The sequence below is a fragment of the Condylura cristata genome, unplaced genomic scaffold (genome assembly GCF_000260355.1).
Source record: "Condylura cristata isolate star-nosed mole 26May11 unplaced genomic scaffold, ConCri1.0 scaffold00004, whole genome shotgun sequence".
Taxonomy (NCBI): domain Eukaryota; kingdom Metazoa; phylum Chordata; class Mammalia; order Eulipotyphla; family Talpidae; genus Condylura; species Condylura cristata.
The window spans coordinates 11,901,267-11,925,679 of NW_004567105.1; the positions used below are offsets into that span (position 1 = coordinate 11,901,267).

At 45.3% G+C, this 24,413-nt stretch overlaps 1 protein-coding gene across 3 annotated transcripts in view; it reads right to left on the bottom strand.

The window, feature by feature from the left end:
* ANO4 (anoctamin 4) overlaps positions 1 to 24,407 on the bottom strand; it is a 264,528-nt gene extending 240,121 nt beyond the window's left edge. For 2 of the 3 annotated variants that reach the window (XM_012720423.1, XM_012720422.1), the window contains exons 1-3: positions 24,333 to 24,407; positions 12,435 to 12,518; positions 5,610 to 5,861 (exon numbers count right to left, since the gene is read on the bottom strand). In XM_012720423.1, the coding sequence (XP_012575877.1) occupies positions 5,610 to 5,861; positions 12,435 to 12,518; positions 24,333 to 24,354 (358 nt within the window). In that variant the 5' untranslated portion in view covers positions 24,355 to 24,407. Of the gene's footprint in view, positions 1 to 5,609; positions 5,862 to 12,434; positions 12,519 to 14,853; positions 14,871 to 24,332 lie in introns of those variants that run through there. The other variant, XM_012720425.1, reaches the window with a different exon arrangement.
* Positions 24,408 to 24,413: the final 6 nt, after the last annotated feature.

The window sequence follows — 24,413 nt, forward strand, 5'->3', positions numbered from 1 at the left end:
CCCGCTGCTCCCCTCAGCAGTGTACTTCATCAGTCGGCCTGTTCTGCTCCCCACTGTCTCTGGTGAATCCTCTCACAGGCCCTGCATCTCTGGCCTGTACCCCAGTTCTGTATGTATAAATAAATCTTTTAAAAGAAAAAGTGGTATTCAAAACTCTAAGTTGCATGGCCCTGGTAGGGAAGGACACCCACTTAATGGAACCTGACTGGCATTTGGGAAGGGGGAGGGGACAGAGTAGGAGTATCAGCATGTGACAAACAAGGACAGTAATTACCTACAGCATTTTTTTTTCAGGTGTGTGGGGGAAGAAGCAGCGAGAAAAAAGCCACGGTAGAGACTTTTGTCCACTCCCTACAGAAGCCCTCTGTCCGCCTGAACAGTCAAACACAAAAGTTAACGCTGCCAACCGAGAGGCGGTTAGCAGGACAGCAACTGTCAGCCAAAGTTCAGCCCCAGGCCCAACCCGGGAGGCTGTGAGGAGGCAGAGCAGAGGAATCGTGGCTGGGAAATGACCGCAATGGCAGCTTTCACTGGCATTTCCTCTCATTTCAGCCTCCCAACAGCACTCCTCTCTAAAGGTCAAGGACCCGGGCTGGGACGGAAGCCCGTCATGCAATGCGCTCAAGGGCAGCTACAAAGAGAAACCGGAGCTGCTCACAGTGCGCATCCTGGAGAGCTCTCAACTTACTGACACCGTCAAGAGTCTTTACCCACTTGTCTCTGATAGACTCTTCCTGGTGGTATTTTGGTTTTCTTTGGGGTGAGGGGCGCTGCATGTGCAGCTGTGGGCGAAAAAGCCAGCACCTGCCCTGGGGTACTGCTGCAGCCAGGGAGCCACTGAGATGCACGTGGTGGGGTTCACCTGGGCGGGTTCCCCGCAACTCCTGCAGCCTGGCCTCCTACGCTCACCCACGGACTCCGGGGGGCCCGTCAGCATCTGGATGCCTGGCGCCTCCCGCCAGCATGCATCCCCCGCAAATTCCAGTGGCCACCACAGCCTCACCCTGAGGCCCTCACCACCCTCCACCTGCAATGCCAGTGGAATCCCTCCTTCCCCATCACTGAGCAAATCAAACTCTTCTATTGCTGTGCTTAGCTAGTATCTGTTTCATCCGCTGGCTTACACCACTGTCATTCCATAAAGAAAGGAGCTGTTGGGGTCGCCGCAATAAGCCCAGCACTCAGTGCCGTGAGGGACCCAGAGTACATGCCACCGCGGCCCAGGCCTGACCGTGAACCACACCACCCGCACTACCTCCCACAGAAAAGCGGGTCAAGCTGCCCACACTCTAGAGCACCTGCATTCTCTCCCTGAAAAGGCAAAACTGGTCAAAGTTTCCAGACATGACCTCCTAATATGGGGAGCAGCCCGAAAACGGCGTTCCCCAGCCCTCTTGGTGCCATTTGCCTGAGAAAATTAGAAACAGACCTGAATCCAGGTGTTCGAAGTCCAGCTGGGTAGCGGACCTTTCTCCACAGAGCCCAGAGCCCTGGTGTTGGTTTGCAGAACGAAAAGTCAGCGGTGGCCGCAATCTGAGGCACCAGTCTCCAAAATCCTCCCCGACATCAACTCAGTCCTCTGCTGAACAAGTTGCCAGCCATCACCTCCCGAGCCTAGCAAAAGCTTGCTGGGACTTAACTTCTTTGTGCCTGGAGCTGCCACTGAGCGCGAGTGCACTGGCCTTCCACTTATATCCACTTATAGCCTTTCAGCTTCATGTCAAACAGCTGGTGGAGGGATGTTCTCGCACTCTCTCACTCCCAGCTGCTGGCTGGGGCTCAGCTCAGCCTCCCTCGACAATTTGCCCTCTAAGAGAACTTCTCAAGACCAAGTTCCTTTTCCATAGTAGGTGCATCCAGCAAAGAAGGAAAGCTACGAAGTCCCTGTGGGACAGTACCCAAGGGCCGTACCCAGGTCAGCCTCCCTGTGTGATGGGCCGAAGGCTTCATGTAACAGCACAGACTGGACCCTGTGTCCAGCTGGGCTGCCGTAAACACACACACAAACACTCTCCCCTATACACAGATACCAATGGTTCTCTCCAATAAACTTCTTACATGAAATCTTTGGCTCTGAATTATCTCCCAGGGACCCCAAATCAAGATAACTAAGCTTCCTCCTCTCCAGTCAGTACCATGATAGGGGGGTGGGAGAAGGGGTTGGCTGCTTTTTAGTATCTCAGCAGTGCATATGAAAAAGTTAGGTCATATACCTCCCAGGTCAGCAAATTACCCATTGCTCAGTGTAAGCAGACCTCCCCCTTGGAACTTCTGGTAAGGAAGTGTTTGTACAGACTGCTGTCTTAGAAGCTCAGGGGTATGTTTTGATCAACAATATTACTGAAGATCGTTAAGAAGATCTCTTTTTTCACAGGCACCTGCCTGGCGGTATCCAAGCATTCTAGAGTAAAATGTTTTATCAGCTGCACCTGGTACTAAATCCACAGTTCCACAATCCTCACTTGGGAGCTTGGTAGAAGCACAGAGTCTTGCCGCCACCCAGCACCTACTGAATGAGGGTCTGCAAATCAACACTATGTGCAGGTGACTCATATTCACATTAAAGTCTGAGAACTACTGATGTAAATGCTGCCCCTTCAGTATATTTTGAACTTATGGAAATACTTGGGCTGTCTACTCACTGGGACACTGCATCTGTCAATCACCAATTCCTGCTGAATCCCCAAAATGTGCCTCTCTCCCATCCTGTTTGCCCATATTTCTCAAGCTCAGTTCAGCCCCCTTATCTCTTGAAGGCGACACCTCAACTAACAAGCATTTAGATGACTATGGGTGGATGAATTTATGGGAGCACCTTAATGTCTTTTGATGCTAAGCTATCTCATTCCTTGCAAATCAAATTTAATACAGTCCTAAATCAAATTGTTTAGTTTTTTATATCAGAAATCCTCGAGTAACTTTATGGCTGCATCATTTAATTGACTTTGTCCTCATGTGCCATTAATCATTCCCTGATTCACTGATGTTTTCAATCCTCTAAATGAAATAACCACCACACAAAGAGAAGGAATTAGCAGGATTGTGCTAGAATCAGAAATTGAATGGCAGGACACAGCCTTGAATTCTGATAAGAACAATACAGCCAAATTTAAGAGAACAAGGGGAAACTAGGAAACGTGAACAAGTCCCAGTAATTTATTTCTCTTAGTCTAACTCCCTCGTCAAATGAACATCACCAACGATCCTATTACTTCTAAAGTACAGGTGGTTCCCAACTGAAATTATTTTTCTGAGATGTAAAAAAAAAAAAAGGTGATTAACATTCTGAGCAACCCCCCACCCTCCCAAAAAATTAGAATACTAAAATAATAGTCCAGAGAACCCAAACACCCCACTCAACAAAATCTCTACAGATTATGCATTCAGCTCTGGACCTTGAATGCGAAGGTCACCTTCCCCCACAGCTACCTGGAATCAGTCTTTATAGACTTGCTGCTGCTTGAAACACCAGCCCTCAGCTGAACAACTTCTGCTCAAATCTGCCTCCCTTCTACAGTGGCATCTTCCACCCAGCCATCTTCTAGAAACCACAAATCACCTTCCAAAAAGTGATACAAGTGCTTGTACCTGCGACAGCCTCTTCAGTTAATAGGTTAGCCACCCCACTCACATTCCATATAAACGCTATGAGGAAACTTATTCCATAGCATAAGATTAAAACTAAAACATCCCTTCTGGGATATTTTGACAGCAAGGAAATGTTTAAAGGAAGAGAGAGACATGAGTAAGTATCCACTCCACTAGGAAAATCTTGTGAAGTGTTCAATTAAAATCAGAGAAGGCAGAAGAGGGAGGAATAAAGAAACAGCACACCCGTGCAGTGACTAGAAACCAGCTACAACCATGTGGTATTATTAATTCAACTCTTTCAATAACCACATTAAATGTGAATGGCCAGCATGCATCAATTAAAAAGACAGTGAATGAAAGCACAAGACCCAACCTTAGATTGTTTACACGAAGCCCACTTTAAATAGAAAGGTTTAGGGTCTGTGTCTAATTTCTATGTTCAGGTTTTATACCATGAACTCAGCTGGACTAACACAAAAGCAGAAATTTAAGGTGTGAACACCCTCTGAATCTTGAACACCTGCCCCATTTCCTGCAGCATCAATTCTGAAAGCATCTGGCCATAATTCATTGAAAGAAAATGGATTCACAATGTTAAGTGGGCACCTTCTCCAGGGTACTCGACATGCCAGGCACACTCACAGCGTCACCACATTGGGCAGCCTCAGATGCACAAATCACATGTAGCAAAGCTCCCTAGTCACAATAGGGTGACGAAGGAAGGTGAGTGACCATCCTCTATCCCCTAACAAGGCCCAGGGCTGTGCTCAGACTGTGGGAACATAGGTCAAAACGAGGCCCTGGGGAAATCACCATCAATCAGACCAGCAGACCTCTCCTGTCTCCCTGCTGCTCCCCTCAGCAGTGTATTTCAGTAGCTCCGCCTATCCTGCTCCCCACTCTGTCTCTATCGAATCTTCTCACCCAACCACCCCACACCTCTGGTCTGCAGCCCAGTTCATTATGCAAAAAAAAAAAAAAAAAAGTCAGCATTCAAAGACTTATTTCCAAAACAAAATCCAATTTCACATCAGATTTGCCCATCCAAACCATTATCTCTGATGTCTACAGAAGGAAAAACATTCAGGATAGATTTTGTGTAATTTAAACCTCCAACTGAGACTTTAGAAATACAGAATTAACTGAACATCCTCACATACACAGAGCTTTCTACAACTCTCTCAAAGTGTTAAGCAATAAATTTTAAAGGAAGATGCAGTAAGCATTTTCTTGCCCTGCTTGTTTAAGTCCTGACTCCCAAAGATCACACAGATCAATAATCAGCAAACATTTTCTGCAAAGGGTCAGATAATAAATAGTTTCAGCTTTGTAGGTCCTATGGTCTCTGTCACCATTATTCAGCTGGGCCACTGTCATAAGAAGCTTCTACAGATGACATTTGTATTAACATGCTGTGTCCCAATGAAACGTTATATGTGAATGCTGAAATTTGAATTTCAGATGACTTTTATGTCTCAAAAGTCATTCTCAAAAGTCATTCTTATTCTAATGTTTCTCCAACTGTTTTGGTCTACATGTTTGTATCCTCATAAAATGCCTTTGTTGTAATCCTAATCCTAATGTGATGGTGTCCCAATGACATGGGCCTTTGGGAGGTGATTAAATCTTAAGGTGCAGCCCTCATGGATAGGATTAGTGACCTTATGAGACACCCCATGGAGACACCTTGTACCGTCCACTCTGTGAGGATACAAGATAGATGCCTTGTCACTAGCGGACAAAGGAATTAAATGAACAAACAATGAATCACATAGCTGCACCTGAATTCTGATTCAGCATTGATTTCTGGACCTTTTGCCAGGAGAAATTAACACTTAGGTCACATATTTCTAAACACATCCAACCCTCCTTCTGATACAGCCAGGCTATTAAAGGCCAGTAAACACAAGGGAAATGTTGGGGTCCACAGCACCACAGAGCAAAAATGCAGATGTGATTTGTTCAGCAGGCTAGTGCAAAAAGAAACCCTCCCATGTACTGAGTCCTGAATCTCTTACCTGTAGTGTCTTGACTAAGAGTTTCCTGGCTGCTGCTGCTGTAAGAAGGCACTGGAGTGATGGACAGTGAGGCTGGGCAAGACAGAGGCGTGGCCAGGTCTGTCCTGCGCGTGAAGGATCGGTGATACACAGGAAGGCCTGCGTCTTTGGAGACGAAGAGAGGCAGGTCTGAGGGGAGGGTGGGTCTGCCTTGTGCATAAGGATTTTTCCAGTGGGTGAGCCCAATAGCAACAGGTCCAGCAACATCATAACCTGGTGAGAGAAATGCCTTAGGTCAACAGCAACAATCAGAGCTTTAGATATATTGGTTTTTGTACTTCCCATAAGTCTTAGCAAGGAGTCAAATCAAACACCCCCAGCCCTGAAATCAGCATGCATGTTACTAATAAATCAGCAGGAATTACCATAGTTGAAGGCTCCTGTTCTCTTACTCCACATACGTTTATTAAGCGGACGCATGCACTAGCTGCCAGCCCTTTGCCCTTAAGGAACTGAGAGTCTGGTGAAGGGCATAAGATTTGTGTCCATAACGGAAAAACAACTGAGGCTTACTATGTGCTATATATTTTGCATAAATTCTAATCCTCACAGCCACTGTACAGAGGTACTGTTACTATTTCAGCATTAGATGAGGAAACTAAATCTCAGCTTGCTCTATCAAGACTGAGCTCCCCGTGAGTGCCAAAGGCAGAGTCTGAGCCCCGATCTGTTCCAAAACGGCCTCCCAACTATAGCTAACTATAGTACAAATCTAAATAAAAGAACAATTTAAAGGAGGGCAGAAACTTTCCCCCAGAATTTTAGGGGAGAGAGCCCTGGTAGGTGGAGGGAGGAGGTCACAGAGAAAGCAGCATGAACTTGGTTTCATTGGCAAGGGAGCAACCTAGAGACAAAAAGAAAGAGCTGCTTTGCAGATGTGTTTTGCTTAGCCCACGTTTTCACTAATTTGAGGAAAATTTGAACTAACAACAATAAAAATTTTGAGAGTTCTTACAGAAGTCTAGTTGGCTGGCTTTTCTGGAAAAAATGCCTGGGTGTCCCAAAGATCAAGTCACATTCTTCACATTGCCGCATGGCAATTCTCAGCTGAAGCCACCACAGCAGCCACCACCTTCGGGTGACTCAGAGAATGTCCTTCTGCTATATCACCCCCACTCCCTAGTGCGTGACTCCCAGCCTGCCTCACTCACTCACCTTACAAGTCTAAATTTTGTGGGTCTTTGTAATTGCAACCTAGATACAGAATTCAGAAAAACGGGAGTAATCAGAAAGTAAAATGAATGAAAAGATAGGCTAATACAGAAAGATCTTAAATGGCAAATGCAGGAAAACTAGGTAACAGCTACATAGAAATAACCATGATTCAAGCCCAGGCTCACAGAAGACAACATGGTGAAACTCTAGGCTACCCTGCCTCACGAAGGAGGCAGCTGGCAAGAACATTTCTGAGAGCTAGACAGGGGGTTTGTCTCCCCACAAAGAGCTCTTAGCTTATTTATTTCTCTCTCAACAGTTTTTCATAGGTGAATCTCAAAGGACCAGATTACTCAAAGGAACAGGCCAACTGGACTATTTAATTTACTCTTGGTCAATCGCCTTCCTAAAAGATGATTGAGTGAAGGACAGTGAGATGAATATTTCTTGAGTGGGGGCTCTGGAGCGTCTGTAGATAGAAAGAACGGTCATATTCTCAATGTTCTGAACTGTTCTGAACTCTGCCACAACAGAAGACTCAATGCTCCTGACCAGGAAGACCCGAATCCTTGACTAGCCTTCTGGAACAAATTTGTTTATTTTGTGATCACTACTCTTGGTTCTCTCACCACTCCTAAGAGAAGATTGGGCCACAGAAGTGAAATTCCAGAAAGTTCCATTTACATTATTCTACAATGTTTTTATGAAAATATATTGCCTCTATTTATACCACACAATCCTTTCACAGGAATAATGATAGGACTATCTTTTCCCTGGTCTTGTTGCTTCATTCAAAACTCACTTAAACCCCTCTCTTCTTTTCCATTTTCCCAAGTTCACTAAGAGTCATAACAGAATACAACACAGTGCAAAAGCATTATGTCCAAAAGTCCTAAGGAACTGTGGATTTGCTACAATTTCAGATCTTGCAATTTCTTTTATAAAATTATAGTTGAGTTATAGCATGTGCTTAATTTTGAAAAGATACTGTTTATTTAGGCTACTTTTAGTTTGGAAAATTACCATGTCATTTATTCACATCATTTACTCCAGAAATGGGGTTCATTAGCAAATATTTTACTCCATATAATTGAGACAAAGGAGCTATGATAAACTCTCCATACTTCAGATAGAATATAAATGGATCAGCCTAAATTTAAAAGAGCAATGAGGTCAAAGTATTTTGAGTGGGTAACCAACCATTCAGGGGAACAGCTGGCACCAAGTGTCCAAGAGACAAGTGACAGGAAAGTCACATTGGCAGCCTGCCCAGCGCCCCTCACCGGCCACCCTATCACTTGGTGGGGAGTGGGCTGGGTGCTGCGGGGAGAGGTGAGTCAGTTCCCTTTGACTTCTGTGTCAACTTTACCACCTTCTAGATCCCAAATCCTGAAGAGATCCTCATGAACACTCACAATTGCAGGCTGCCCTGAGAAAAGATGGTGCTAATTAACTCTAACATTTTAAAATTTCTCATAAAGGGGTAAATGGAAATTGACTACTGTAGTGCCAGGCATTTTCCAAAGGTCTCCTGACTGAATAGGAAGGCTGCAGACAAGGTGACTTTTCTGGTTCTTAGATTTCCTTTCCTTTCTTTTCCTACAACTCCACTTTCAGCAGGATAAAAGACCCTACAGAAAATAAACTAATAGGAAATCCACATGTGCACTGTCTGTGACCTGGAGTTTCCTCACGTGTGACACTTTGTGACACTCTGTGAGAGATGGCAGTTCTGTCAGAGAAAGACTGAAGTGTGGAGATGAGAGGAAAAAAGAAAGCTGTTACAGGTCAACTGCTGGAGTGATGCGGAGAGCTGTCCTGCTCTAGAACGTTGAGGCCAAAGAGGTTAATTATCTTCTGCTTTTACTGTCAATACCCCGGAAGCACTTTGTACTGGACAGACCATGGGCAGCGGACACTGCTTGTTGTCAGCACAGAATCCACCCCTTCTTCCTCACAATAGAATCACTTTTTGTTTGGGTATCATCCCATCCCTACCCCTCTTGAGTCTACAGATGGTCTCATCATCTTTGTTAATGGGTCAGGGTGGCCACGTGACCCAATCCTGCCCACTGAGCTAGAAATCTGAGGTAAGTGGGAGAGTGGGTCTCAGTCCCTGGAGGGAAAGCCTGAGGAGGGCCCCAACACTTTTTCTCTGGGTATTGAGTCTGGATACTGTTCCTGGAACCATAGCCACCATGTGGCCATCACTGCAAAGACAAATTCTCTAAGGAAAGGGAGAAGGTCAACCACTATATCACTGAAAAACTTAATCAAACAGTTCTTGGGGCAGGCCTGCCACTGGGCTTCCTGCTGTGCAATGACTTGCCTTAGGGTTTTAGCCGCTTTGAGTCAGGGGTCTAGAAGAAAGTTCACTGGGCCTTTCAGTTATCCCATCACCTTCTGAGTCAACCAAGTGTCTGCAATACCCCCTCTCTTTCAGATACAACTGCACAGGTCAGTGAGAATATGCAGTATGAGTCCTCTAGAGCTCCTATAACAAAGTAGCACAAGTGAGATGGCTTAAAATAACGGAATTTAGTCTCATGTTGTTCTGAAAACTGCAAGTCTTAAATCAAGAAGTGGGCAGGGATATGCTGTCTTTGAAACTCTAGGGAAGAATCCCTACTATGACTTTGTCTTAGCTTCTGCTATTGCTGGCAATGCTTGGGATTCCTCCTTCTGTAGACACATCACTCTAATCTCCTCCTTTGCCACCACAAGGAGCTCACCCTGTATGTCTGTGCCTCTTCTCCAAGGTCAGTCATATTGAATTAGGGCCCACCATAAGCAAGTATGACTTCACCGTAACTAATTACACCTGCAAAGATTATATCCAAATAAGGTCACACTCACAAGTACCAAGAGTTAGGGCTTCAGTCTATCTTTGGGGAAACACAGTGCAACACATAACCATCTGACACCGAAGCCACAGTTGATTAAACCAGAGGACGGTGCTTGGCGCAGAGGCAGCCAGTCTGCAAAATGTCAAATATCAAGAGAGTTGTCCAATGGGAGCAGGATTACCTCGGTTCGGATACCAGGACGTATTACATATATTCTTAGATAACTTTTTAATCTCTTGAGAACTTGGTTACCTCATCTATAAAATGGGGGAAACTAACCACACCTACCTCATAAGATTGTCAGGAAAAGTACTTACAAAAGTGCTTGGCACAGAGAAAGCTCCCAGAAGGCATCAGCTACCACATGGCCCTCGCTATCTATCCTTCCATTTATGGCAAGTGTCGTAAAAAGATACGTCTCTATTTGAAGCTTCTTCAGAGTTTTACAACCTGGCTCCCATCCCATCATCCCCTGGCCTGACTCTCAGGATGCCCACAGAAGACTGGTAAGTTTAACCCTTCTCAGATTCCCTTCCTGGAAGTTCTCTGGACTTTCCAAGAAATGTGCTCATGGGATCTTACCTCTGTCGTCATTTCTACACCTGAATTGTGCTTCTTCCAAACACTGGTCCTGAGTCCCTGCGTGCATGATGTTCACTTCACCTCCTGCCCATTCTCTCCACATTCCTAACTTTCCACGGGGCATTCTGAGGAGGGGGTCTCATGGGTACTCACACCCAACACATGTAACCGACAAGCGTTACATCTTCTTCTGACATCTGTATTTCCAGGAATGGCTCCGTCTCCTTCCCCCAATCACAGAGCTCACCTGTGTCACCTCGTACCCAGTCAGTGACAAGTGCAGCCAGACTTGCCCTGCCTCTCCCTCCATACTTCCCTCCTGTGTTCGTTACTGCCTCATGTCAAGACCACAGTCACAGGGACCAGTTCCTCCTGTCTGCGATCCACGCTGTTCACCCCTGCAATAACCTTCTTTCATCCATGCCTTGTCTCACCTCCCTCCTCCTTTGGCCTCTAAATGACCGTCTGCTGTCAAGCAAGTGCCTTATGTTATTTCTTGAGGCTAAATAGGGTTTTCAAACCAGGGCCCTGGCAATCTCCACAGGACCTTCAAGTTCTTTTTATTTTTCACTTAAAATTTAACTTCATTTAAAAACAGCATATGCATGCTGTGGGTCAAGTCCTACCCCCTCACTCTAAAATACCCGGGTTAACCTTAAGTTTCTATGAACGTGGCAGCCGCCAGTCCCTTTCATGAGGGAAGGGAGGGTTCACATCAAATGAAGATCCAGTGACTTGGGTGACCTTCGCAGAGATCTCACAGTGGATGGAGTGGGAAAAGATGGCAGCAAATCGGAGTTATCAGACCCAGTGAGAAAGCTGGACTGAACTCATAGGCCGCCCCTGCTGCAGCCTGTGTCCTGTTGCATTACAAGCAACGACTGCATTTTAGCAGAAGAGCCACACCCAGCATGTGAATAAATGTGACAGATCTGTTTCCTGTCTTTAGCTTTTTTAGATTTTCAAGTGTAAATCTGATTCAATTCTTACAGCTACTTGGAGTGTAAGGTGTCTGGTTGTTTTACTTATGTGTCCTTAGAATACTTATGTGTCCTTATAATAAAATTTGAACCCACTTTAGAGATTCATAATTACTGGCCTGCACTCCTGGAATCTGAGAAAACGTGAAGAGCGTGAGGAACCATGAAGAACGTGAGCTTTGGTGTCAGACAGACAGGGTCTGAAATCCTGGCCAGCTTATGGCTGGCTGACAAAGAGCAAGTTTCCGAACAGTAAAAGGGGAAGATATAGAACCTTCCTTACAGGGCCCTGATTAAGTAGAAAAATGTATTTCAAGGGTCAAGACATTTGCGAAAAGTAAGCACAGAATTTTATCAGCTATGATTATTATAAATTTGTGGCCAGAGTTTTGGAATCAAGAAAATCTTGAAAGCAAATGGAAGGGGAAGGAAAAATTCAGAAAAATAATAATAATAATAATGATAATAATAATAATCGGTCACTCTTTTCTTTTGACCCAAATAAAACGTGTGTGAGTAGAAGGACAGCTGGGAGCAGCGTTGGGTTAACACAATATGCTCTGCTGGCATCTGTCTCCTGGGCAAGGCTCAAGGGGTGAGGCAGGAAAGAGAGCACCCCCCCAAATCACAGACATCAAATTTCTACGGAGACTGGAGGCCACATTTTACAGGAGATTTGATTTCTGAGAACTGGGGAGCAGGGCAGTTAGCATTTGATAAATAACAGCAGTTTGCTGTTATTGGACATATCGTGCACATACTAATGGTCAATAGTGTACGGTTTCGATGTGCAATTGTGATGTAAAATTTCTTTTAAAAATAAATGATTATAAATCTTAGATGTAAAGTCAATTTTAATATTAAGTACATAATGAAAACTTTTCCCTAGTCACTGGATAAATACCTAAAGCATAACGAATGAGGCAAATTGTAGTTCTATTTTTAATTTTTTGCCCTCTGTGCCTAGGAAATTTTCCTATCAAATTTGGAAAAAAAATCTCATCTTTGTTCTCCCTCCAGGCCTCACGTCCTTGCCCATTTCCATGCAGTGTCAACAAAGATCCACAAGAGGGCGCTCCAAGAAGGTCCGTCCACAAGCAATTGCTCTGATTCTGAAAATATATGCTGAGGAGCTAACACTTTCTCCTCCTTCCTTGGCACCCCCACCCGCAGTCATTCAAGCAATAATAATTTTTATAAAACAAAATGACACAACTGCTCACCTATGGTGATCTGGCTGACGCAACTGTAGTAGCTGCCGGTCGTTGCTGAGGAAAGGTTATAACTCCCACTGCTCACGTCTTTGTCTGTTAAGAAAGTACAAGAGAGAAGGTGAACTATGTCAGGTAGACACTGTGACCACAGTGTGAATCGCACTGTGTATGTCTGTGGGTGAAGCCTCACATTTACTGCTTCGCCTACTGATACTTTGGAACGCAAGGTGCCAGGCACTAAAAAAAAAACCAAAAAACAAAAAAAACCAAAACCACCGCAGCTAGTCCACACTTGCTAATTTCATTACCATTGGTATCATTGTTACTCTATTGTACTCATGGAGGAGTACAGAGCTGGGCTAAAGACCTGGTCTGGACTAGAGTGTATCCCATAGGGCTTCTTGGAGGAAGTGGCATCTTAATTGAAACCTAGAACTGAGCCTCTGCTGAGATGAAAGGGAGAGGAGCTGAGGAAGATGCAGGCAGAACTCTGAGTCTGCCACCCAGAGGCCACAGCCAGCCTCCTGAGTTAGCAGCTGAACACAAAAATAAAGGGGCTTCAATGGGTCTTATTAGCCACTCCGGCACGTTTGCATTTTGCCAGGAGAGTGGGATCCCATTTTCTTTTTTATTTATTTTGAAATTTCTTTTAATAATTTACTTTTTATATGTTCATTATATCATCTTTCATTGTACAAGAAAAGGATCCCGTTTACAATTCAAAGCAATCACTTCAGGCCATGTGGAGGACAGAGTGGAGGAGGCTGAGAAATGAGGCAGAGATGCCACGGGAGTAACCTGGATGAGAATTGACTGACCAAATCCTGGAGAAGGGTTAGAGACAGAAGTGAGTGCAATTTTAATTCCCCTCAAAGTGTGCATTGCACACTGCACTGAATTCCTCATGACCGTGGACAGAAAATGTTCTAGGAAAAGGGGGCAAACAGTTAAAACCACAACTACCATGTGATTCAACAGCTACACTGCTGAGTGTAATCCATTGGCCATGAAAACACGTTCACTCCTGAGTTTCCAGCAGCACTAGTCACTAGCCACCACTCAGGAACAGTCTAAGCACCCAATCACAGATGAGTGGGTAAAGCTGTAGGATAGATACGTGATGGAATATTACTCAGTGGTTAAAAAAGAAGATGAAATCTTGCCATTTGCAAGAACACGGATGGACCTTGTGGGGATGATGCCTGGTTAATAAGTCAGAAGGAGAAAAGGCAAATGCTCCATGATGTGATTCGTGTGGAATACAAAAATGGCAAAGCAAACAAAACAAAAGCAAACATTTAGATTCTGGCAACAGAAGGAAGGTAACAGGGAGGGGGGAGGGGTGGCAGCTGGAACAGGTAGAGGGGTCAGGGGTCAGTTGGATAATGGTGGACAGCAACTAGACCCTTGGTGGCAGGCGTGGAGAGGTCTAGACATGGGTCCAGGGGCACAGGTGGAAAGTACAAGTGTGGTAAACCCATGTTACCGCAATAAAATCTGTTTTAAAAAGAAACCCGAGCTTTACTTCTACACAGCCTCTTAGCCCCTCCATCCGCGTGGTCTCGCCTCCCCACGCACCACCCCCTGCCACCCTTCCCCCATCATCTCACACTCAGCGATGATCCGGGAGCCAAGCCCCCGCCTCTGATGCAGGATACACTCCAACAGAACAGACCCCTCAAGCATGCTCAGAACTGCTTCAAAGTATTGATAAAAATGGCAGGGGCCTAAAAGCAGTCTGAAATATCAAAAGAAATCTATTATAAATCACTCCGGACGAGACCAGAGCCGACTGGAATGACTCCGCGCACCTGCGCTAACCGAGACCTGAATATTATGTTACCTGATTGTAGGAAAACCTGAGAAGCGGATCTGTAGAGGTAAAAATTCCAGGTCTGGGGGAAAGAAGTAAAGACTAGTCATTAGTCAGATACCTTCAGGGGCAAAGGGTACCTGGAATCCAGGTGAGACTGAGTCAGTGGGAAGACGGTTTAGTTAGCAAGGGCCAGTCCAGAGCAGGGACGGAAGGCACCATCTCAGGGCTCCCTAGGGCCACAACAACGTCACTGCAGGTCCAACAGAAGGTACGCTGCTCGAAACAGCTTTAACTTCCTTAATGGGGGCATCTATAAGAGCATATGACCAACTGTTCCTTTAAGGAGCATTTCCAGACTGTCCGCCTCTGGGAAGCAGCCTGAACAGACTCCCTCCTGCAGTGCTGGGAGCTGAGACCCCAGGGGCTTTCAGGAATCCTAGCCTAAGGGCTGGTCCAAGCAGATCCATGCAGCATCCAATTTGTGATTTCTAGAGCCTAGCACTGAGCCTGTTCTAGGTAAATCCTGAGTGCATGATCACTGGAAAGGAAAAACGAAATTAAGAATCAACAATGACCATCTCCCACCCCTGGCTAGAATGTCCATAAAGGCACCTGTGAGCAGAGACAGAGTTCTGGGCTGGGAGTGGCCCCTGGATCTGAAGCCCTTCTCTGCTGCCCACAAACTCCTGGAAGGCTGGTCAAGCTGTTGACCTCTCACGGTATTGGTTTTTCCTCCTGGAAAATAAGTGAGAATGTGCTTATCTCACCTTTTCAAAGGAAGAAAGGGTATGGCTAGTAAAAATAAATCAGCTACTCAATGCATGGTTAGCAAATAATTTAGTATATATTTGTGGAATCAGCTGAATCAACAAAATTCAGATCTAAAACATATCAAAGTACTCTAGCCAGTCTAGAGTTGACAATCCTCATTCTTTTTAAGCCCTTTGTTAATGGTATGTCCTTAAAAGATTTTGTAAAGTAGGAGACCATCCAGGGGAAAGGTCAGTGGCATCAAAGGTACTTGGAATGAGAAAGAGGAGAAGGAGGGGAAGAGAGACAGAGACAGGTTGATTCACCAATGCAGAAGTGTTCTAAGTGGGGAGAGAAGAAAAGGAATGAAGGAGGAAAGCATACTGAAAAATTAGTAATTGACAATGAGAAATAGAACACTTGAGTGAGAAATGCCTGCCTTGGAAGAAGCTGTGAATAAATTTGAATGATAAAACTATCGAAATTGTATCAAATCAGAACACCAGAAGGACAGCATAATTTTGGTGACAGTACTTTATAGACTCAAAACACAAAAGTACAGAGACCCGAGGCAATTATGGTGCCAGGTGACTATGAAAAAGGCAGTCTTTCCCTATATAGGAGTTTGAAAAGCTGTTTTCAAGAGGGCTTGAGAACCCATTTAATCCTTTATGAATCTACTGTAGTTAAATTAAAAAATCAGGTAACTAGAGGAAAAACTTGAGCTCTGAATAAGATTAATAAATGTATGGGTTCTAGAGTTACATCTAAATTAGATTAGAGTTCAACTCACAGGCACATTAGTTTAACTCTTTTTGCCTGTAATAAAGGCACCTCCCTTACAAGGCAGCATACAGAAAGTGTGCCAGTTGGGTGAGCGATTATTTTAATTTATAGTTTTAAACAATGTACGTGGGCCCTCCCTGGTGGCGCAGTGGGTTAAAGCACAGCACTAAGAAGCTAAAGCCACTTCAGAATGAGTTCGATCCCTGCTCCGGAGGTGACCCACATGGCACCGCAGACCTCTCCTGACCCGCCCGCTGCTCCCCTCAGCAGTGTACTTCGTCAGTGGGCCTGTTCTGCTCCCCACTCTGTCTCTGGTGAAGCCTCTCACCGCCCCTGCACCTCTGGCCTGTACCCCAGTTCTGTATGCACAAATAAATAAATCTTAAAAAAAAAACCACAGATGTACAGAAATGGTAAACTATGTAGCAAAGAAAAGTGAGTAAAATTACACCAACTATTATGCTTGGATCTCACAAATATATTGTTGAATGAAAGCAACTCCCAAAATGATATGTGTTATTTATGAAAATGCACACAACAAAGTATATCATTTGTGAATAGTGAGTGGAAAGACAGTTTATTTTTTAAAAAAGCAACAAAATAATTGCCCAAAGTTCAGCATGGTGGTTCCATTTGTTGAGGATGAGGGTGGCTTGAACTGTGAAAGGATTCAAGTAAGATTTAAGTAAAAGCAAAAGGGTAATTAAAGAAAAGAAAAAGAAACAGACTTTATTGCTAAACTAGGCAACTGTGTTAAAAGGGGCATGGCGGGGGGGGAGAGACAAATGGGGAAGAATGGGAGAGGGAAAATCAACTGAGAACAAATACATGAGAATAAAAGCATAGGAAACAAAGAAAAAGAAAAAATATGGACCTGAAATGGCTCAAATACATTAGTAATAAAAAGACATGGTCTAAATTTTCTGAGATATAGCGAGATTTTTTAAAAAAAATGAAAACCAACTAAATGCTGGTTCTTGTAAGAAAAACACCTAAAACATAAGGACCTAGAAAAGTTGAAAGACAGATGAAAAGGTAGAGCAAGAAAATACTGACCAAAATCAAAGTAAAGCTATGTTATAAGGAAATGAGAAACCCTGAAGACAAAAAGCATTCTTAAGAATAAAGAGGCTTTAAATGTAAAAAGATTCAGGAAGACAAAACAATGTGACATCTGATGCTGGAAATAAATAATCTCAAAATATATGAAGCAAGAATTAATAGGGTGGGGAAGAAGCTGATGAGTCTCCCATCAGAGGGGAAGCTCTGAACTCATGTAATAACTGATGGTGGAGCAAAGAAAAAGTTAATAAAAACACAGAAAATGTGAGGCTGTGAATCTCAGGGGCATCTTGTCAAAATGAAGATCTTGATTTAGTAGCTCTGAGGTGCCTGGATTTATGCTCTTCTTTTTTCTTTCCAGTTTTATTGAGAGATAATTGACACAATCCTAATAGATTTCCAGTTGGGGTCAAAGCTAGGGATCTCAGGACTCCCCTGAAACCCAGAAACCACCATGCCAGACAATACAACTCTCCCAGAAGAAAGGAAGGACAAATTTTAAAAAGAAAGAAAATACTTTGACTAAGCCTTTAAAGTCATATTACAAATCTGCTTAAGCACAGGCTGAGCCTCAAGAATTTGCCAAACAGATAAATAATATATAACTATTGATGTTACAAACGTATTTCACCCCAGGATTTCTTTAACCACTGTCCACACACTAGTATACTGTAAATAGCATTTAATTTACACAATACATATTTAATATGCAGCGAGAGCTACAATTGCCTCCTTCATGAACCCTAAGTGGGGAAAAGCCTTTCCTTTCTACTTGTACCTATGATCTTCAGTGTTAAAAATTCAAAGCTCGGGTCCTCCCTGGTGGCGCAGTGAGTTAAAGCACAGCACTAAGAAACTAAAGCCACTTCAGCATGAGTTCAATCCCCGCCCTGGAGGTGACCCACATGGTGCGGCAGACCTCTCCTGACCCGCCTGCTGCTACCCTCAGGTCAGCCATCTTGTTCTGCTCCCCACTTTGTCTCTGGTGAATCCTCTCACTACCCCTGTACCTCTGGCCTGCACTCCAGTCCTGTATGCATAAATAAATAAATTAAAAAAAAAATCCAAGCTCTATTGTTCTCTTTTCCAGATGGTGAGAGCCAAGCTTTAACACTATGATGTGAGATCCATGAAAACAGGCATTAAAAAAAATGCTTCTTCTTCCTGGGGCTACATCTGTGCCTGACAGCCAGCAAAGCATTCACAGAATATGTTGAATGGTTGGATCTAGTAACTTCTTCGGTGTTTGTGGACTAGGACTACTTTTTTTTTTTTTTTAAAGATTTATTTATTTATTCGTACAGAACTGGGGTACAGGCCAGAGATGTGGAGGGTGAGAGGATTCACCAGAGACAGAGAGGGGTGCAGAACAGGCAGATCAACGAAGTACACTGCTGAGGGGAGCAGCGGGCGGGTCAGGAGAGGTCTGCCACGCCATGTGGATCTCCTCCGGGGCAGGCAGGGATCGAACTCATGCGGAAGTGACTTAAACTTCTTAGTGCAGTGCTTTAACCTGCTGCGCCACCAGGGAGGGCCCAGGACTACTTTTTAACTGTAAAAATCCACATGGCTATTACCAAGAATGTAATGTTTTCAAGGGAAAGATTAAAATGCTTCATCACAGGATCAAAATATATTTTTAATTCCATTTTACCCCAGAAAGAAACTTCCAAAATGTTAAGGCCCAAAGTTCAAAGAATAACCTCTACATACCTTGCTATATAACTTCTTAAGCAAAAGGATCTTATCAGTCTTGCCCAGGACAGTCTAGTTTGCCTAACAACAAGTATGCCAGGTAGTGGCAACAATAAACAGGGCAAGTCATCAAAGAGCTCCCTGTTCTGATTATGGGGGGCAGGCACCCCCTCCTCCAGCGTGCATCTGATTTTACTGCTGGAGTGTGGTATCACTGATTGGTCCTCTTTTCTGAAGGGGAAAAGGATTTTGCTTGTTATTTGACATAGAAAAATGGGTTTTTAAAAACTTAGGTGTAATATGCTGTCCCCTGTTAATTGTCCATTCCATCCTTTGCTAAGTCAGACAGCCAAGTATTGGTCTCCTCCTATGTGCCAGGCACCGGATGACACAGATCAAACATATAGGTCTTGCCCTTTGAGAACCTACTAAAAAATATATATATATAGTAATAATGTAAACATAAACTATTATATTATTTTTAAAAAAATAGGGGCCCTCCCTGGTGGTGCAATGAGTTAGGACACAGCACTGCAAACTGGCTGCAGCCACTTCAGTGTGAGTTTGATCCCCGGCCCAGGAGGTGACCACATGGCGCGGCAGACCTCTCCTGACCCGCCCGCTGCTCCCCTCAGCAGTGTACTTGGTGGATCTGCCTGTTCTGCTCCCCGCTCTGTGTCTGGTGAAGCCTCTCACTGCCTGGGGCAGCACCCCAGATGGTACGAAATGAAGATCTGTTGGGAAAAGGCTTATTCTAAGGGTCCCTGGCCAGATGGGAGTGTGGGGGCAGGAGGAAGGATGTTTCAGTACATGGACAAGCAGCATCCAGATGCCTGAGGAGATCTGAAGTAACCAGCCAGTAATCTCCCCCTAAAAGGTAGGGCGCGCTGCAGCCACAGGCAGCAAGGGCAAAGGGTGAGCTCCTGTTTGCCAAACTAGAGGGAAGAGACGCGGCCCTGAGAGTGGAGGGGAGCCAGTAGCTGAAGAGTTTTAAGCAGTGGTGTGGCAGAAGCATATTTACAGCTGGGATCAGAAGGAGCCAGTACTGGAGACAAGGAGCCCAGATGGGGGGGGGGAGGGGAGGGCGAGACCAGTCAAGGGTGACCTCAACAAGACCAGCATCAGAGCAGAGAGCAGGGAGGACAGAGATCAGAACAACATTAAAGAGCAAAAATGACAGGACTTGGGGTGGGGCGTATGTTGGCTGGGAGAGGCCGCTGATAGCAACAGCTAATGCTTGCTGAGCTCCAGAACACGTTCCCGCCTACGCTACTCACAAGCACCAGTGCACGTGAGCCTCTGAGTGAGTCCATTTTACAGATCAGGAAACTGAGGCACGGGAAGTAAACTGCCCAAGGTCACAGTGATGGTCTCAAAAAGGACTCCAGGGTTTAGTCCTGGGGTTGGGTGAAGCCGGCTGGCCACATGTCACCAGTCACTTGGAGCTCATGTTTTCCCAGTCCGTCCTGCCACCAGCTGCCTTTACCCTGGGACCACCTCATCCTCTTCACCTCTGTTCACGCTGTCACTCCTCCCTAGAACATGCCCCACCTCCAATCAGCCTTTCACATCATCTCCTCCAGGGACTGCACTGGACCTCCACCCCTCCCCTCTCCCAGCTGCTGCCTTCCAACCCTGCATTATAGTTCCCACGGCAGGAGCCTCCTTCTCCAGCTGACAGTGAGATCATTCACTCTGGTACCCCTGGGTCCAGGCTAGCATCCAGCAGCCTGAGCTCAGCAGCTGGAGTTATTCTATAGGAAGCAGAATTCTGTCTTGGGCACAGCTAGGGATACACAGGTAGAGAAGTCTAGCAGGTGGCTTGCTACAAGTGTAGCACACACAAAAGGAAGTTCTGAGGTGCCGATTTCTAACTGGAGTCACCTGAAAAAAGGCGAGGTCACCAGGGGGCGTTATGTCCTAGGCTCTCCCCTCCTCTCTGCCCCTCTCCATCCCCACAGTATGTGGCCAGCCTCTGTGCCTCCAGCCCTCTCCTGTGCCCCCTTCCAGTCGGAACTCCTGAACTTCTGGTCATCTATTGCCTTTAGCCTTTGCTCAAGCCATGCCTTCTGCCTGGAATCACCCACACTCATCCACACGTCTGCACACTTTCGACTTCTTCCTGAGTACCAGCACCAGGTTCTCGAGAGCCAACCTCCTGAAACCTGCACGTGTGCTCCCTGCTCTTCACATGGTGCAAAGATCCTCAACCTACCTGTGCCTCTATTTCTTGGAATGAGCATGGTGTTAACGCAGGACTAATTTCTTTCTTGCTTATTTTAAAGATTTTTATTTATTTGATGCAGATCGAACTGGGATGCAGATCGAAGTGGAAGGTGAGAGGATTCATCAGAGAGAGGGGAGCAGAACAGGTGGATCCACTGAAACCCACTGTTGAGGGGAACAGCGGGTGGGTCAGGAGAGGTCTGCTGAGCGACATGGGTCTCCTCCCTTGATGGGATCGAACCTGTGCTGAGGCAGCTGCAGTGAGCTTCACAGTGCCATGTTTTAACCCATTGCTGCACCAGGGAGGGCCCAATGTTGGACTAATTTCTTAAAGATCAATGTGCTAGTTAACTGATCTCACTTTCACTAGGCACCATTATTCTTGGTTGTGCGCCAGCATACCTGACAATTCTACTTACAACACCTCAGCACCTTGGCACAGTCTATAGGTCTCCCAATAAGACAGACTTGGGACCACTGTGTTGAATTTGACAGGTTTATACCCCACGGCATCCTCATGGATGAGAATCAGATGATAAAGAGGACAAAACCCAGGCAAACATGCGTGTTCATAGAGAAGAAGCAACTTACAAGGTAGGAGGAAAATAAGGACAGAAAAGTCATAAGAACAATACTAGCGCTGACTGTTGGCCTGCTTGTCCTACACAATTCTGATGAAAACAGAATCATGGGCAGGGGAGGGGAGAGGAGAGAAACAACATTGAGCAGAATGGATTGGAAGTTTCTGCCATGGGAAAGGTAGCTGGCCTTAAAGGCAATAAGCTCACTTCTGCCCCAGGACCTTGGCACCTACTATTCCCATTGTCAGGAATGTTCTTTACCCACATGATGAAATGGTTCGCTCCTCTCCATCATCTAGGCCTCTCTTCAAATAGTTCCTCAGAGAAGTTTTCTCCATGTAAGATAGGCTCCACTGTGCTCTAAAAGCTCGAGGCCCCTCAGTAAGCCCCCTCAAATCCGGGGCTGACACTTCCATGCCAGGCCATGAGGTCCAACCAGTATCCTGGAGGTTGAGCTGGGACACAGCCCCTTTGCCGTCTTGTGTATGGCCGGGAACAAATCAAATCCTAGTCATTTCCTCCAAAGGGACTTGTCGCCCATCCTTGGTCTCCTGCACATGGTTATGTAATGAGCTAAAAGCAGTTAGGAGCCTAAACCATTTGAAGGGCAAGGAAAGAAAAATCTGTGGAGCAACATTCACAATCCAGAATTTTAAAACAGCATCATCCACTGAACACATCTGTTTATTAGGGAACATGTTAGACTTTTTGATCGCTTTGATCTCATTTCACAGGACTAAGATATAGGGGTCTTGACGGCCGATGGAAAGTAAAAATGTGCTAAAATACAGAAAGAGCAGGTTCCAGTACAGGATCAAAAATGCATCTTTAGATGCAAGTTAATGAGGTTTACTGGAGGTTATTGCTAATGAATGCATACGTAAGCCAGTTTCTCTCTTCCTGGGAACGTAAAGCACATGGTCTACAGGGTAGCTGTTCATTCTGTTGGCAGCCACCGTGCTAAAGATAGGACTAAGGCATTTATTAAATCAGTCGATGAATATAAAAATTGAACCCTCTAAATTCCAGCCACAAAACTTGGAAACTAACAAGCAGAAAGCTAGCAAAACAGAAAGGGGGCATTTTTTTAGAGTCATTCAAATTTTCAGGGTGATTTGTGGAAAGGCCAGCCCCCTCCAAGCTCTCATCAGGTAACAGCCTGAACAGCACCCAGTGGGCAGAGAATATATTGAACACGCTCAAATTTGTTTTTCTTTAACTCACTCTCTAGGCTGAAAACCCTAATGGGCAAACTTATCCTGTTACTTCTTGAGCCTCCTGGCTTCAGACCAAAGGATAAGCGAGAATTCTGTGGCCACTTCAGGGATGGGGGAGGAGGAGAATGGAGTGTGTCAAGAATATATTTTAAATAGCACACATTCTAATCTATTTAATTAAATCTCTTTCAGTTCCCTTTAAGGTTCTAGAGAGAAACCTGTGTCATCTATAGTTGCCATAAAGTGATCCTCATCCTTTTCCTTTAACTACTAAAATACACTTGCTTTTCTGATACCGTTATAGTTCTGACTTCATTTTCTCCACCTGGGTGCCCAATTAAGCTTTTAAAGCTTCTAGAAATGTATAGAACTGATTATTATGTAAATCTATGACAGACAGTCGCCACGGTGCAGCATGAGATCTTCCAAGATATAACATCTGAAGTTGATTCTGATAGAAAGAGGTGTACAGAAAGATGTTTGCCAATGATGATGCCTTGCAAATTCACACGTGTGATGAATTTTCCCCAGGTAGTGCCCAAGGAAAGGAGACACCGTGGCATGTTTAGTGTTCAGCAGGAGCAAGAACAACTCCCATCACAGTGCTCTGAATTAGAAAAAGAAAAATAGGCCACTAGTATATAGTTTGTCTTTTGCTTGTAATTTAGCTCTTCCAGAGCGTTCTCTGCAAACCCTCAGAGCCACTGGAGTGACCAATTTGTACAATTTAAATCCCAAGTGAGAGACCGACCCTTTAACCTTGGGAACATGGGTGGGGGCATCACCGGCCTGGAGAACGAAGCCTCCACACGACAGAGCTGCAATGTTCCTCCTGCCAATCCCAGGCTTGGCGATGTTCCTGCAGACAGTCCCCAAGATTGCTCACTGCCTTCCCATATAAAAGACCAAAACTAGATGCTATCACGGCAACCGATGGCAAGGGGGGAGGGGCGAGAGAGGGGAGGGGGAGAGGCCCCCCTTGCCTTCCAGCCTCCTACAACCCAGTCTAGGCAGCATCTCTGATAAAGGATTAAAAAGAATTGCTTTTTCCACACAAGCAGGGATGTTGATAAAAAGCCTTGTTGGCTTCCCCCACGCGCTAGATTTCTAGCTGAGTCTGAAACCTTCACTGTGATTTTCTGTTCCTTCAGAATTGTGCAATGCCTTTAAAATAACCACAATAATAAATACTTATTTCTTTAACCAAAACCAAAGAGGACAGGGCTCTCTCTCCCTTGCCTCCTATTTCCGGGGAACTTTTATTTCCAAGCCGATTTGCTTGTTCACAAAAAACATATTTTGGTGCATATTATTTTAACATCCTAGCATCTGTCAGAGAGATGTTCTCATCTCTAAATTACAGATGGAAAAATGCAAGAACAGAAAAGTTTAAATAACTTGCCCAAGGTCAGTCAGGGACAAGGTAAGCGCTGACTGACAGCATCTCTAACTCCAAACCTGGCACCACTAGACAAGGATTTAACATCCCTTTCCCTCGGTGGTCTGAACCCAGAGGAATTTTTGTGGAATCCCGAAGCTCCCAGATACCTCCCAAATTTTAGGAGTCTGCACTCCACCGACTGTGGCAAACGCCCGCTTCCGTTTCCAGGCAACCTCCAACCCCGCAGAGCAGCGGCCACCCCAGACACAGACCTCCAGCCCCGCATGCTCTGCAGACCCTCCCGGAGCCAAACCCCAAAGTTTCTAGGAGTGCGCGGACGGCTCCCGGCTCGCCCGCCCCAGCCTCCCGGTAGCCCGCGACGGCCCACCGTACCGTAAGCCGTGAGGGAGGCCATCCTGGCCCGCGACCCGCCCAAGCTGGCCAGGGCGTCGGCGAGAGCCGCTGCCTGCTCGC